Source organism: Eptatretus burgeri, chromosome 17 (genome assembly GCF_056783735.1).
Source record: "Eptatretus burgeri isolate ZD-2024b chromosome 17, Ebu_testis_v1, whole genome shotgun sequence".
NCBI classification, from domain to species: Eukaryota; Metazoa; Chordata; class Myxini; order Myxiniformes; family Myxinidae; genus Eptatretus; species Eptatretus burgeri.
The window spans coordinates 18,619,801-18,636,136 of NC_140977.1; the positions used below are offsets into that span (position 1 = coordinate 18,619,801).

The 16,336-nt window shown below is 49.8% G+C and overlaps 1 protein-coding gene across 4 annotated transcripts in view; it reads left to right on the plus strand.

Annotated features, from left to right (window-relative positions):
- The first annotated feature begins 562 nt into the window (after nt 1–562).
- LOC147009464 (uncharacterized) overlaps nt 563–16,336 on the plus strand; it is a 36,875-nt gene continuing 21,101 nt past the window's right edge. For 2 of the 4 annotated variants that reach the window (XM_085862007.1, XM_085862009.1), the window contains exons 1-2: nt 563–687; nt 15,676–15,870. In XM_085862007.1, coding sequence (XP_085718133.1) covers nt 15,687–15,870 — 184 coding nt within the window. In that variant the 5' untranslated portion in view covers nt 563–687; nt 15,676–15,686. Of the gene's footprint in view, nt 688–729; nt 1,035–15,675; nt 15,871–16,336 lie in introns of those variants that run through there. The other 2 variants (XM_085862008.1, XM_085862006.1) reach the window with 2 other exon arrangements.

Here is a 16,336-nt window from a genome sequence, read left to right on the forward strand (position 1 = left end):
CCTCACACTCTTCCTTTCCTTCTCCTCCTCACACTCTTCCTTTCCTTCTCCTCCTCACACTCTTCCTTCCCTTCTTCTCCTCACACTCTTCCTTTCCTTCTCCTCCTCACACTCTTACTTTCCTTCTCCTCACCCACCCGATTAAAGTTAATTTCTGTAAACTCTTCCTCTCCCCACATTTATCACTTGGTTTGTCGGATTTCAACAGGAGGGACGTGTTCAGTTTCCAAGTTGGTTGTCGAGTGCTCGCCAAGTGGCTTAAGCAGTGCGTTCAAAGCTGTTGATGAGGATCGGATGACTTGGTGACTGAACACATCCCGAGAATGACGGACAGCGTTGAGCTGGGGACACCCCGAGACGGGTAACAATAAACAACAACAACAACCTTTCTGCACCCTGACCCTGAAAATCCCAACCTGGGTGTATCTTCTAGCTTGGCTTGTCAGACCTCCTTTTCCCTCAATTCTTTTTTTCACCGTCGGATATTTTTGTGGAGAATGATTTTCAGTGACATTCTCGGCTTGAAGAAATGTTCTGGTGATACATGTCAGTGGGGATGAGATAACGATCGAGAGGGATTCCAGAGATGGAATATACTGTAAAATGCAGTAGAGAAGAAGAAGAGTCCGGCGAGGATCCGTTTTCCCGGAACATGAACAGCGAAAGAAACATTTTCCAAAGCGAGTTGTGAGTGGAGGAAATGTTGTGCAGGTTTCTAGTTATTTTTAAGCATCTTCGTGAGTAATACTAAACGAATGGTACAGATTATAACATGTTTCTTCACGAGATGTCTTCAATCACCAAGGGGTACCACGTGACGTGACCCGCGCCGTCCATGTTTTTCGGACCACCACGTGACCAGTAACGGATGTAGTCATTTGGAGATCCCGTACGACACACTGGGGCCCTGTCGTCTCACTGAAATACGCGTTTTGGTGGCTGTGTGTATCTTCTGCACGTCTGTGGCCGATGGAATGGGTCGTTAATTAAACAATCTCAACCTAACTCGCCGGGGGACTTAATCGTGTGAGAAGGTAAAGCGTGGACTGTATCCACTTTGTTTGCCCCCACCCCGTCACCCTCACCCCTCACCCCACCCCCTGACCCTCACCCCCACCCCCTGACCCTCACCCCACCCGCTGACCCTCACCACCCCACCCGCTGACCCTCACCACCCCACCCGCTGACCCTCACCACCCCACCCCTGACCCTCACCCACACCCAACCCCACCCCTCACCCACACCCAACCTCACCCCTCACCCACACCCAACCCCACCCCTCACCCACACCCAACCCCACCCCTCACCCACACCCAACCCCACCCCTCACCCACACCCAACCCACCCCCTCACCCACACCCAACCCCACCCCTCACCCACACCCAACCCCACCCCTCACCCACACCCCACCCCACCCCTTACCACCCCACCCCACTCCATACCCCATCCCCTCACCCCCACCCCTGACCTTCACCCCCACCCCTGACCTTCACCCCCACCCCTCACCCCACCCCCACCCCTCACCCCACCCAGCCCTCCCCCATCCCCCATTCATTACGTGACATTTTTGTCCTTGAGTTGCAGTGTTTGTCTTGTGCTGTGTTTAACACCACTCACAAGTTGATGTATTCTGTCAGCATATTGAGATCCAACATAACCACTATCAAAACCACCACCTTCTGAGGCCCATCTCGAAAGATTCTGTACCACGATCATGTGGGGACCCTTGTTTCCTCGGAGGTCCGTGTAATTGCATGGGTTGCATTGGCCCCGACGCCTCCGCTGCATATGAACCTCGACCTTCGTTCATTTCGGGATAGAGTTTAAATTAATAAAATGTTTCTCCATCTCCAATCTGTCCATAAAACTCAACAACATGAAAATCAGAGGAAAAATTATTTCAAGTTGTGATAAAAAGGTGTTTTTTGTTCATTGGGTCACAATACGAACAAAGTAGGTCGAGGACACAAATGAAATACCAGGTGCACAACTTGAATGCAGGGACACTGTTTCGATGGAAGAACATATTGGAAGGACGAGCGGTCCTTTGAGATTCTGCATTGGCAAAATTAAGTGATGACGACAAAAAGTAACATGATATTCTTTTTCAGACCTCCAGTCGACCTTGACTTTTAACTCGGAGGGTAATGATGTAAATTAAGCATAAATACATGTTACTGTGGTGTCTAGTGAGGGTATTTCTGTTCCGATCCGACAACCCTGAGTCGAGTTTTGGTGAAAAATGTTAAAATGTATATAATTGGCTCATGATCTTAAAAATTAAGTCAAGGTCAAAATTATTTTTTATGTCAACCTCACATACAGTCGAAACTGGATAATAAGCATATGCTTGATTATAAGCGCATATGAAAAATAATCACACATGGGCCTCCCTATTTTTTTTTTCTCCATTAAAAATATGCGCTTTTACAAATGTCAGAGTAAGGCTTTGAAAACTGAAAATATTGTCAACCCAAACATGACTGTTTTGTGGTGTATTGGCACATACACCGTAAATTCGACTTCCTTTAGCCGCTGCCACACCTTGACGATTAAGCCAGCGTATGCCGACGTATGAAAAATTTGTCTAAAAAGCTGGCACACGTCGAATATGTTATGGGTAAGTTTTGTATACGTTAAGAGCACGCTGAAGCACACTGGGATACGTCGTAGTACGCCGAGCTCGTCGACAAATTTTAACATGCTCAAAATTTTTCTACGTATGACTCGCATGTTCCGCATACGCTGGCCATAAGTTGTAGGAACGTTACGCGATCGTTGACACACGTCGACACACGTTACTTGTAAGTTACTCATAAGTCGAAACACATCGAGGTAATGTTTAGCGTCAGTGTTCCAGACTCCATGTTTTTTTTTTTTTTTTTTTCTTCGGCATGACGGTGATGTTCCTGAGATGGTTGACATGGCAATATAATTCAGCCAATTACAGCCATGATCTTATCAAGTTGAGATAATGACATGAGTTAATATATATCTGCAATATACAAGCGAAATGTTCAATGGTTTTTGAAATATCGTGCACACAAAAGTACATGGACAGATGATGGGTTAGTCGGACGGAGCTTATTTTAATGTGCCCCATCTCTGACCTTGTCGGAGGGGCAACAAAAATCAAAATGGCGCCAATGCCTCTGTGCTCACCTTGTAGAACCAGGGAACCACTGGTAGGTGTGGATGACCCACAAAATATTTAAATTAGCTGATGGTTTGAACGAACTTGTGAAAGCACCATGCGTGATGATTCCGACCAGGTTACATCGAAATCGGGTGAATGCTTTTTTTTATTTTTTTTTTTAGAATCAGTCAAAAGTATCGATCCTGTAATCGTAATGATCTTTGACCTTTAAATTGACCTACTTGATATGCAATTTCAAAGGGATTTGTAAGGCATCCGGCGGCCTTGATCCTCAGAAGTTCCCTAAAGTGAGGTGAAAATAGGAGTGTTCGTTTTAGCATCGTAGGTGATGAAGGATGTGGTCAAGTTTCATCGAAATCGTGTGTGTAGTTTTGGAGAAGAATATCCGAGTGTTTACATACAAATGGACACATACATGACTGACGGACACCGCACGATGCTAATACCTTACCTGAATAATTTTTCAAAAAGCTAAAAATAATAACGGTGGTTTCGTACTCCTAAGGGTCGAAGAAACTTTGCGGTACCATTAAATATCGGGGGTGTTAATTCCAGGATCAAACCCACCATACAATAGCTATAATCCTCCCCTATCCTCGAGAGGAAGGCTTAATTATGGTTCCTGCAGGGAAGTCTTCTTGTCTGTGATGTCCTGCTTTTTGAAGAATTAATTTTCATTTTTTTTTTTTGAAACAATTAATTCTTTCGAACTTTCAATTCCCCATCCCCCCTCCAAATTTTAGTTTTTTTAGTTCGTTGTTTTTCAGTTGTCATTATTTTTCAAATTTTTAATTATTTAATTTCATTTTCAAACATTTAATTTCCCTGTTATTTTTTTTTGTTTATTTAATTTTCCATTAAAAAAAAAATTAAGGTTCCTGGAGGGAGGCATTATTAAGTGTTTTGTGTAGTTGTCCGTGGTGCCCTGCATTTTGGAAGAAAAAAACAACAACTTTTTTTGAGAGTTTGAAGTGCTACCAATTGGCTAATATGACGAGTTGGCTGTACCGGGAGCCATCAGCGATCTCCGATCGCAGCCCTCTAGTTGTCACAGGTTTTTGCAGTGGGGCACCGATCTTTTGTAAGGAATGCTTATGAGCCCGATACCTTTCGTCACCACGTGTCTGTATGTCTATCTTAGTTCAGTTAGTGGTACAACTTGCAGCAAAAACAGTCCTCAAAATCAGCCGTGACAAAAATGCACAACCAAGCCATGCAACACACATCTCTTGATTCGTCAACTCGTTTGCTAAAAAAATTCACAATGCATCAAATCCTGCTGAAGTATACAGGTGACATTTTTCAACCTTGCTTCTGTTCTTATAACTGAGTTTCTGGATAGCTGAACATCTTTCATGGCAGACACAATTTCCAACTTTTTTTTGAAATCTTGGAATAATGTTTTGGAAGCTGCCAGCAGAGCTTCCTTAATTACGTCACCCTCTTCGGAGGGATTATTCTTCTTTGCAAATGTATGCATGATCTTAAACGAAGCAATCGTCGCAGCTTTCGACTTCCTGACATGTTTCTCAAAAAGAGATTGTTGGGAGATCAGGCCTGGCTTCAATTCTCTAACTTTTACCTTCCACTAGTTACTTTTTGGAGGGTACTCACTTTCAATCCTCTTGTGGGTTGTGCTTGAATGGCGTTCTGTGTTGCTTCTCTTCACCACACTTGCATGTCCATGACAAATTAAGCACACGCACTTTCAGTTGGTGTTTGTAAATAAAAAGTGTATTGGTTGGTCTTATTCTGTCTGTTTGTTTGTAATGTCAATCACCTTCAGGTCAAAAATTTAAACCGATCTTCACGAAACTTCACCACATGGTAGAGTTCATCATAAGCAAGAAGCCTAATGGTTTGAGGTCAAAAGGTCAACATAGGCCAACCAAATGTGAACAACTTTGTCACATTTCTAAAATTGTCAATTTTTATCCAGTTTACTTGAAATCTGAACAGGATTAACATTTCAGGTCATTGAATTCAACCACCAATTATTTTGGAGGACTAAAGGTCAAATGGTCAACCATAGGCCATATTTCGAAAATCATCATTTTTGATCCGATTGACTTGAAATTTGAATTCAACCACCAATTATTTTTAAGGTCAAATTTGTTTGATGGATTTCGCAAGTATCATGCCATGCATGACATCTTTGTCATTTGTTTGTTTGTTTGTTTGTGTGCAAGATATCTCAAAAAGTTGTGCATGGATTCGGGAGAAATTTGGTTGTGAATTTGGGTGCTTGACAAGGAAGAATTGATTAGATTTTGGTGAATATTCAAATCTGGATCCGGACACGAGAATTTTTAGTGATTCTTCACCATTGAGAGATGGGACCAAAAACTATGTACGGCATGATATCTCAAAAAGTTGTGGATGAGTTGTGGTGACAAAACTAGGTGGATGAGTTGGTTAGGTGATAAGAACAAGCCGATTCGATTTTTGGTTAAGGTCCGAATCTAGATCCAGCCTATCAATGGTATAAAAAACTTAAACGAATCGGCCTGGTGGAGGTATGCGCTCTCCCCTACCGAGTGTCGGTGTAGTTTTCGTGTTGTTTTCCCCATGATCAAATTTTTCTGGAGATCAGAATAAAATGTACAGCAGATTGCGTACTTCCAGTTGCGAATGAGCTGTTCGGTTAGGTACCACTGTATTTTCAAGAGCGGCCCTGGGAAATATCTGAGAGTCTGGTGGGCATTATGTTGCCTCCAAGCAACGGACCGGATCGGGACCCCTAACTCTCGGTGATCCTGCCAACCCATAATCACTATGTTAGAAATATATAACACATTATTAACCATACTCTTGTCTCTGTGCTGTTTTCCTACCCGTTCCTCTCAGTGAAATGATGTCAATAGATTGAATTAATGTGGGGTTGATATCGCAGATGCATGATGAGCCATGTTGTCTCCTGTGTCAAAGTTTCTTGGATAACTTATCCTTGTGTTGGGGCTCAATGGAAACGTTGGAGAACAGTTGACATTTCTGCATCATGGGGAAGGTATTGGAGCAGATGAGCCTCATTGCAAGTTAATTTAAGACAGCCGGTATTGATTTGCTTAAGGAAAATCACGTTTTAATAATTCTTGGAATTCTCTAAGACAATTGCTCATTGGGTAGGTGAAGCAAGAGCAGTGGGTGTAGCATACCTAGACTTCCGGAAGGCATTTCATAAATTGCCAAATAATAGGCTGTTAGTCGGGGTTTGATCTGGCAGAGTCTTCAGTATTGTGGCTAAATGGAGCAAGAACTGGCTTGGGGGAAGTAAGAATAGGATGGTTGCTCGTGGGAGGACATCAGACTGAGAAGTTATAAGGAATGGAGTACCTCACAAATCACAAGGGCCATTGTTGTTTGTAATTTATAGCAGTGACATAGACAGATGAAAACGTACTTGGACGCACAATAGGCCATGATGTGCAGATCCCTGAGGGATGTTTTGGTTTGTTTCAAGAAGATATTTGAGGGTTTCTGGGTATGCAGGTGTACAAAGAAGTTTTGGGATCTGAGGAGCATTTCGGTGTCCAGGCAAATGTTAGAACCCCACAATCCTTTCCATGCGTCTGTTGCTGAACATTTGAAATTTTTGGATTTGTGATTCGTCTTCCTCTTTCCTGTGTAAATATACTTGATGAATTTCAAAAGAAAATTAACTTTCTTACAGAGTTCAAACTATCTCATGATACAAATGGTCTTTCTTGAAATCATTAATGCAGGTGACCCAGCACTACTTGCCAGTCTGATGAACTTGAACTGAATTCCCATGGACATGTTCCATAGGAATGTTGTAGTGGCATCAGATGTTCTTAAAAGTGGGTTCCTTATCTATTACCTGAAAGTTAGTGAAATGGGGAATCTGTCTACATATTGTTGTGGTTACCAGATTCGCAAACCACCATTCAGGTCCCTTAGGTGAGGTATCTCGGTAAGTGCATGTGTAGTTAGGCCCAAACCCGTTGTCTAGTGGGAATACATGTCATTTATACGTGCTGCGACTCTTCAGGATAGCCGTTTTTCTTTTACTATCTTTATTTTGGACCAACCGCCATGATCACAGCCACAACATCAACCACCAACCACAACGCCGCTTCACCACAACCGCCACGACCTTCCCGTCACACCTCGCAACCGTAGCATCGCCACCGTTCTTGCCCCGCTGTGGGTACCGGTGTTGGACTCATGCAGAACGCGCGTCGAACAGCGTGTACAAAATCACGGATTTTGTGCTTCAAAAACGGATCAAAAACGACACACGCCCACTTTTTGCCGTCCAATCGGTGAGCGAGGGGCGGGTGGCCTCGCCCCCAGGGCGATCGATATATGCAAATTTGTGGATCAAAAGCCTTCACGCCCACTTTTTCTCGGGCCAATGGGGAGCGAGGTGAAAGGTCAAAGGGAGGGGGTCAAAGGCGAGATTGCGGGGGGATAAAAGGACGGTGTTCGTCAGTCAGAAAAAGAGAACGAGAACGAGAAGGAGTCGGAACGGAGAAAAAGAGAACGAGAACGAGAAGGAGTCGGAACGGAGAGAAGGAGAACGAGAACGAGAAGGAGTCGGAACGGAGGGGACGAGTGTGGAAGTCTGGAGCCCGAAGCCTGCAGTGGCTGGAGAAGCTGAAGAGAGCCGGACGAGGGGGTGCTCGCGTCGGTGCCAGGAGCTGCACGCCCGAGGGAGGCCGGCAGCGCGACCTGGCCGAGGTGGAGACGCACACCAGGGATAATAAAGATCCTCTATACCCCGAGCATCAGCAACCCCCTCCTGTTTCCCCCCGCGCTGAGATAGTGCGACCAAGGGGGCCCCGTTCCCACCCCCTACCAGACACCGTCCACGAGGCCCGCGGGTTGCGGGGCCATCGCCGCTCCGCGTCTCATCACCAGACGGGTAGGCCCGACCCGGTCTCGGCCTCAGGCCCGCCTCATTCTTGAGGGTATTCTTTCCTTGGTTTTGGGTATGTGTTGTCGGCGCCGTCTGTGAAGTAGAATTGTATAAGTGTTGCCGTGTGCTCGGTAGTCGGTATTAGCTCTGCATTGTTTTCGCTTTTATATTTGCTTTTTGTGTAAATGGAATTGTGTTTTCTTTTTTTTGTGTGCATTTGGTGGAATTGTATTTGTGTGCTTCCCGTGTGCCGCGAATAAATGTGCTTTATTGTTGAACTATTCTCCCGCTTCGCTTCGTCTTTTCCCCCATTGAACCCTCATCTTGCTTCACGTAAAGGGTTGGTAGTGGGCTGAATACGCCCGATAATTAATCGAACCGTCGAGGTCGACGATAACACCGCTCGGTTATTCTGATAGTACGGAACGGGTCGCTTAAGTGGCCCGTGTGCGAAGTCGACCTCCGGCGAGGTGCGATCGCCCGGTGTCCCGTCCGCGTGGGTACTTAGGTAGGTCGAATTTGGCGAGCAACCCTGTCCCACGCGGGGGGCTGATTGGCTCGATCGCGGTGAGACCGAAGGTCCACCCGTGACTGGTTCCGGCGTTAGTCCGAGAGGGTCACGACTGGATTGTCCGTCCGGTGGGCGACGTGCCGCGATTCGAGTTACGTGGCCGTCAGCACGCCGGCGGGCGCGAAAACCGCAACACTGGTGTCAGGAGTGGGATACAAATTCATCGCCCTCCTCACGGCACTGGTAACGGAGAACAGGAAAACAGGCTCTCCTGTCTCCGGCTAAATTCACGGGAATCGGTCCAGGGGTGAGAGAAGCGACCCCCGATTCCCTCCAAATTACGAGCGAGCTAAATTAACCCTTCACGAGAAGCAAGATGGCGTCTCAAGGCGAGCGGGAGCCGGGGGTATTAGAAATGTATATGTGTAGTAATGTAGAATCCATGGTCCAGGATGGAGTCCCCGAGCAGGAAATGTTGATTGTGCAGGAACACGGACTCGCCCAACTGAACCCAGGGCCCGAGGTGGGTGCGGCAGCGGCCGCGGTGTATGACACCTCCCCCCCCTCTCCACCAAAACCCTTCCCCAACCCCTGCCGAAACGGCTCACCCAAGCGCACCCGACATGGCCCAGCTATTCACCATGCTTGCAAAAATGTATGAGGAAATGACAGCGAACATGATCAAGCAAATGAACGAAAAGATGGATACATACACAAATGAAATGAAAAACGGAATGAAAGGCATGAACGAAAAGATGGATACATACACAAATGAAATGAAAAACGGAATGAAAGGCATGAACGAAAAGATGGATACAAACACGAATGAAATGAGAAACGAAATGAACAAGCAAATAAATGGAGTGGAAGCAAACATGAAGGAAGAAACTAAAAAGCTGCGGGGTGAGACGCAGAACATGGGCCGATGCCTGCAGGCGGGCATGAAGGCCGTGACAAAGGAAATAATAGTTGAGACAAGGGAGGTAAAGGGTGAAGAGTTGGCAGAGACACGGGAGACAGAGGGTGAATTGGACGGGGTAAGTGACGCACACACACACACAGAGGTAGTGGAGGATAATGGGGGTGAGCTGGCGGACTGGGTAGAGACCCAGTGCGAGCACCTGGATGGCCTCCTCCAGGAACGAGGGGAGGGAGTATGCCCCCTTGAGGCGAGTCACGACCAGGTGAGTTCGGTCGTGTTCTGCGAGGTTGAGGGGACGAGTGCTGTGGACAGGTGCACGGAGAGCTTGGGGGGTATAGAGGCCCCGGAGACCCTTGTGGGGACACGAATCCCCAGTGTGGTTGTCCCTGTGTGTGTGGTGCAAGGCGTGAGTGCGTCCCCGTGTGTGGAAGCGACCCCGTGTGTGAGTGGTGTGGTGGCGATGGTGCCGGAGTACGTGCTTCCCAGCACGCCGTGCGTGGGTGAGGCACCGCGGGTGAGTGCCCCCGCGTGTGTGGGTGAGGGACCGTGTGTGGAAGAGGCCGTGGGTGTGAGTGAAACGGCCTGTATGAGTGAGGCACCGCGGGTGAGTGCCCCCGCGTGTGTGGGTGAGGCACGGAGTGTGAGTGAGGCACCGCGGGTTAGTGCCCCCGCGTGTGTGGGTGAGGCACCGTGTGTGGAAGAGACCGCGTGTGTGAGTGTCGCCGTGTGTATGGATGAGGCACCGCGGGTGGGTGCCCCCGCGTGTGTGGGTGAGGCACCGTGTGTGGATGAGGCACCGCGGTTGAGTGCCCCCGCGTGTGTGGATGAGGCACGGAGTGCGAGTGAGGCACCGCGGGTGAGTGCCCCCGCACGCGTGAGTGAACGGCCGTGTGCAAGGTCGCTGTGTGCCAGGGAGACCGTGTGTGTGAGAGAGCGGTATGTGAGGGAGATGTCGGTTGGCATGCGGGAGCACGCAGCCGCGTCTCCCCGTGTGAATGTGATGGTGTGGACTGTGTGCGTCGTAACACGCAGGTATGCGTGGGTTGAATGGCGACGGAGACGGCGACAGAGGAGAGAAAGCCGAGTAGCGGCTGTAGCTATTTCGTGGACCGTGCCGGGTTCACCCAGCAGTGAGCACGCGGTTCGTGCTGTGCAACGCACGAGACCGCCACGTGCTCGCTTGCGAGAGTGAAGTCCCAGTCCGGAAACGCACGCGGTGGATTTGCCGATCCCGCGGACGGACAAAGTTTAGGCAGGTAAACGGATTTGGACCGGACGGGTTCTCCACGCGATCGTGTGTGTTAAGCTCCAACGGGCAAAGCACATGTGTTCGCGTGGGGAACCCCTCGAGACGTGGGGCTTGTGTTTTTTTTTTGCGCACGGTGACGTCATGGCTGCACGTGTGGTTGGAATCCGGCAGGAGGGGTATCTCTGCCGGATGGTGCCGTCCAAGGAGGGACGAGGAACACGTGCAGCTGCATGACGTCACGGGCGGGTGTAGGGTGCGCGAGCTCTGAGTTGCCGCGCAGGTGCTGCGCATGGAAAAAAAAAAAAAAAAGGCAAGCCTCACTTTCGGGTACACAGGATTCCTGGGCAAGGGGTGGAAGACCCCCTTGACCCGGGGCACAGGATGGAAACTAGTTAGGGGGAAGGGTTAGCTTAGTTAGACCGACTTCATGGGGCAGGGGTAAGTCCTCATGGAGTCCGTGGAATGGATTAGGTAGAGGGATTTAGTGAGCTTTAGGTTGGGAAATAAAATGATTGATTTGGAGACAGTGACAGACAGTGAATGTGTAGAGGGGACGTAGCTTAGCTACGTAGGTCAAAAAGGAACGTGCTATAGTTTAAGGGACGACGTGGGAGCACGAGTTAGTTAGGGGATGTAGTTAGAAGGATGGCAGAGTTCAGCGGTGTGTGTGTTGGTGAGTTGTGAGGTGAGTACGTGTACATGTTGAGTGAGTGTGGCCAGCGGGTCTGTGTGTGTGGAGCGAATGGGGAATGCATGGTGCGATGAGTGATTGGGGGGAGGAGTGACTCCCGCCCAAGGGACCCCGGGGTCAGAGTAAAGTGAGTTAGCTGGGTTAGTCAAATTGAAAAATGGAGGTCGTTTTGCTGTTGGTGGGAAAGTAGGCTCGAGACCCATTTGGAGGGGTGCAGGAGCCCTGTTGACGGGCTTGGGAGCGTGGCTGCGAAAGGTGAGTATCGCTGAGTGGGTACCCCGGGCACCAGGCTAGTCGGCCGCGGTAGGCCACGGGCCCAGGGGGGGCCCTGATAGAGTAGTGGGCACGGGTGCGCCTGCTTGGTGCGGGGGCCCCGCGCGCCATTAGCCGCGTGCGCAGTGTTGTGGGCACGGGCGACCCTCGGAAAGGGGCCCGGGAGAGCCGGCCTGCCACGTGTGCGCGTTTCAGGGGAGGTGCCATGGGGGGCACTCCCCGGTGTTAGGGAGCTGGTAGGCTCGGAGGCAGTGTAGTGCCCGGGGGTGCCATAGCGGGAGATTCGGCAGAGGGTCGTGCCTGCCAAAGGGAGCCACGTGTCCCAGCCATGAGACCGTGTGAGGGCACGGAGAGAAAATGGGGGGGGGCAAGGCCCGAAATTGTGAGGACACCAACACAGGCGACGGGAATCTGGGTTGTTAGAACCAATAGTTTAAGCGAGAGGCGCTTGTTGAAAGCCCCGGGGTAGTTTAACAGTTAAATGGTTAGGGTAGATTAGGAGATGTACCCCTCCGCACCATCCATCCCCTCGCTGTCGTTGTGGGCCGCTGGACCCACTTGGTGTTAAGATCGCCGAACTCTGGGGAGGCCATTCTGAGGCTTCGTTGGGCCTCGACACAGGACGTTAGCTCTCCCTTATTCCCCTCCGGGAAGGGAACGTAGGGGTTGGGAGTAGGCTAGGTGACAGGATAGGTTAGCTGAACAAGGACGATAAAGGGGGTTAGGGGACGATTTATAGAGGGGAAGTAAAAATAAAAACAACAAAAAAATTAAGTTGGGGCTAAATTGGGGTTTGACAAATTAAGGGAGTGGGTATGTACAGTGACAGGCAAAGGCGATAGGTTGGGAGGGAGACAGGTAGGTAGGTCCGAGCCCGCCCTCCAAGTGGCCAGCACCACCGCACTCCCTCCACCAACCTCCACTGAACGGCAAGAGCTGGCCAACTTCATCGGCTGGCCGTGTTTTGCTTCAAGGCGGAGGCCGGCCAACTTCATCGGCAGCTGTTGTTTTGCTGCAAGGCCTGTGCCATCGGCTGGCCGTGTTTGCGTCAAGGCCTGTGCCGGCCAGTTCATCTGCCGGCTGTGTTTGCCTGCAGCGGCCTTCTTCTGCCGGCTTTGTTTGCCTGCTGCCTTTGCCATGCCATGCCCACTGCCCATGTTCACCAGCCCCGTTCAATTTTTGCTTGCCCCCCCCTGTTCGTTTCCATGTGCGCCAGGATCTGAAAGCAACAGTTTGCAAGCTGCAAGAACTGCCCTGTTGGCAGCTACAACACGGGCCTGCAGTGGCGGCCCGTGCACCGTGTTTGTGTTCATGCATCCATTCGTTGTGCTCATTGCGTGTGCCACTTGAGCTGGCACGGAGACTGCGTTGTGCGGCCCATGCACCGTTGTGGTTCACTGCGTTCAGTTCAAAAGGGAAGGCCTTGGACTGCGTGTGAGCAGCCAGCCACGTTCCCTGTCACCTGCATTGTTTTGAGCCAGAGACTGCATGCGGGCAGCCTGGCTCCCTGCTAACTGCTTTCTTTTTGCAGAGTCAATGATCCTGGGCCATGGTTTAGTGTAAAATTTGTAAGTTAAGGTAAGATGTACTGTAAATATGAGTGCGCCCCCGGCATGTATGTCTTAGCGCCGGCAATTTTATTTAAGTCGTCCGTATGAGTGAGTTTGTTTAGATAGTTACGCAGCCCTCAGGTTATTTATTTTGGGGACACGAATACCATGAATGTCGCACTCAGGGATCCGTAGGTAAAGTGTACTAGGGGAAAACTACACATGATGGCACACGAAAATTTGACGACTCGGGACGAGTCTGTAAAAAGGGAAGGGGGTAGTGTTGTCGTTACCAGATTCGCAAACCACCATTCAGGTCCCTTAGGTGAGGTATCTCGGTAAGTGCATGTGTAGTTAGGCCCAAACCCGTTGTCTAGTGGGAATACATGTCATTTATACGTGCTGCGACTCTTCAGGATAGCCGTTTTTCTTTTACTATCTTTATTTTGGACCAACCGCCATGATCACAGCCACAACATCAACCACCAACCACAACGCCGCTTCACCACAACCGCCACGACCTTCCCGTCACACCTCGCAACCGTAGCATTGCCACCGTTCTTGCCCCGCTGTGGGTACCGGTGTTGGACTCATGCAGAACGCGCGTCGAACAGCGTGTACAAAATCACGGATTTTGTGCTTCAAAAACGGATCAAAAACGACACACGCCCACTTTTTGCCGTCCAATCGGTGAGCGAGGGGCGAATTGGCCCCGCCCCCAGGGCGATCGATATATGCAAATTTGTGGATCAAAAAGCCTTCACGCCCACTTTTTCTCGGGCCAATGGGGAGCGAGGTGAAAGGTCAAAGGGAGGGGGTCAAAGGCGAAGTTACGGGGGGGATAAAAGGACGGTGTTCGTCAGTCAGAAAAAGAGAACGAGAACGAGAAGGAGTCGGAACGGAGAAAAAGAGAACGAGAACGAGAAGGAGTCGGAACGGAGAGAAGGAGAACGAGAACGAGAAGGAGTCGGAACGGAGGGGACGAGTGTGGAAGTCTGGAGCCCGAAGCCTGCAGTGGCTGGAGAAGCTGAAGAGAGCCGGACGAGGGGGTGCTCGCGTCGGTGCCAGGAGCTGCACGCCCGAGGGAGGCCGGCAGCGCGACCTGGCCGAGGTGGAGACGCACACCAGGGATAATAAAGATCCTCTATACCCCGAGCATCAGCAACCCCCCTCCTGTTTCTCCCCGCGCTGAGATAGTGCGACCAAGGGGGCCCCGTTCCCACCCCCTACCAGACACCGTCCACGAGGCCCGCGGGTTGCGGGGCCATCGCCGCTCCGCGTCTCATCACCAGACGGGTAGGCCCGACCCGGTCTCGGCCTCAGGCCCGCCGCGTTCTTGGGGATAGTCTTTCCTTGGTTTTGGGTATGTGTTGTCGGCGCCGTCTGTGAAGTAGAATTGTATAAGTGTTGCCGTGTGCTCGGTAGTCGGTATTAGCTCTGCATTGTTTTCGCTTTTATATTTGCTTTTGTGTAAATGGAATTGTGTTTTCTTTTTTTTGTGTGCATTTGGTGGAATTGTATTTGTGTGCTTCCCGTGTGCCGCGAATAAATGTGCTTTATTGTTGAACTATTCTCCCGCTTCGCTTCGTCTTTTCCCCCATTGAACCCTCATCTTGCTTCACGTAAAGGGTTGGTAGTGGGCTGAATACGCCCGATAATTAATCGAACCGTCGAGGTCGACGATAACACCGCTCGGTTATTCTGATAGTACGGCAGACGGGTCGGCAAGTGGCCCGTGTCCGAAGTCGACCTGCGGCGAGGTGCGATCGCCCGGTCTACCCTCCGCGTGGGTACTTAGGTAGGTCGAATTTGGCGAGCAACCCTATCCCACGCGGGGGCTGATTGGCTCGATCGCGGTGAGACCGAAAGGTCCACCCGTGACTGGTTCCCGGCGTTAGTCCGAGAGGGTCACGACTGGATTGTCCGTCCGGTGGGCGACGTGCCGCGATTCGAGTTACGTGGCCGTCAGCACGCCGGCGGGCGCGAAAACCGCAACAATATTAACACGCACTGTGTGTGCTGCATGGATTACATTTGAGCACAAATACTCCTTCATACACATCCCCTGTGCTTGTGTGGAAGGCCTTCTCACCATTGAATGTCTTCATTCTAAAGTTGCTGAACAGGCTTAGATTTTATATCAATATCTAAACTTTTGTATGATATATATGTAGCCAAATCAAAATTAACACCAACATGTAAGACAATTACAGTACTGTCTCAAGTACCTGCAAAATATGTACAATTTTCATTTTCTGGGGGGTGGGAGGGAGGTGTCACGGTGCGCCGATGTGTGTCGTGAATGTTTGAGGTACCATAACTGATTGAGGCAGAGGATAAGGTCTCAAGTAAAGGTATTTCACATGTAGTTACGATCTTGGATCAAGGTACTCAGAGTGGAGCAAACATCAGGAAGTGTGGTGTGTTTATTGCCTTTATAAAGGTTCACCCAGCATGTCCGCTCAAGTTGGCCGTTGGAAGGATTCCTGTCGTGTGCAGCTGGAATCAGAACAGCCGACTGTGCCCGGGTGTGAAATGAAGGTTGAGGATCTGGACGGATCTTCTGAGATTCTGCAGATAAAAATGGAGGACGTGAACTCCTTTGGTCTAGAAGAGGAGCAAAGCGACCAGCTGAATGGTGAGTTGTGTGATCGTCATCACTTCTGATGGGATCTGCGTTTGTTCTCATGACGAAATAGCCCAAGTTTTCTATATATTTGGTATACATGATAGAGGAGAAGAGGAGATTGGTATCATACTCTGTGCAGAGCGTTGGTGCTGCTTAAGCAGTCTCCTTGGCGATTGGGCACAATCCTGGACGGGTCGCCACTCTGACACAGTATACCAGCATGCTGGCACTCATTTTGCCGACCTCGGAAGGATGACAGGCCGAGTTAACCCCACCTGGTATTAATTCAACAGCTGAGTGGGATTTGAACTCAGGACCCAAGCCCGCCACCCGAACCATTAAGCCAACACCAGGCATGATATACATGATAGAGGGTCATAGAAAACCTAGAGCAGAATGGAACACAATAAAATGGAAAGGGGGGAACAACAACGGCAGAGTCGACATGAGAGTGAGATGAAGGGGAGGAGAGAAG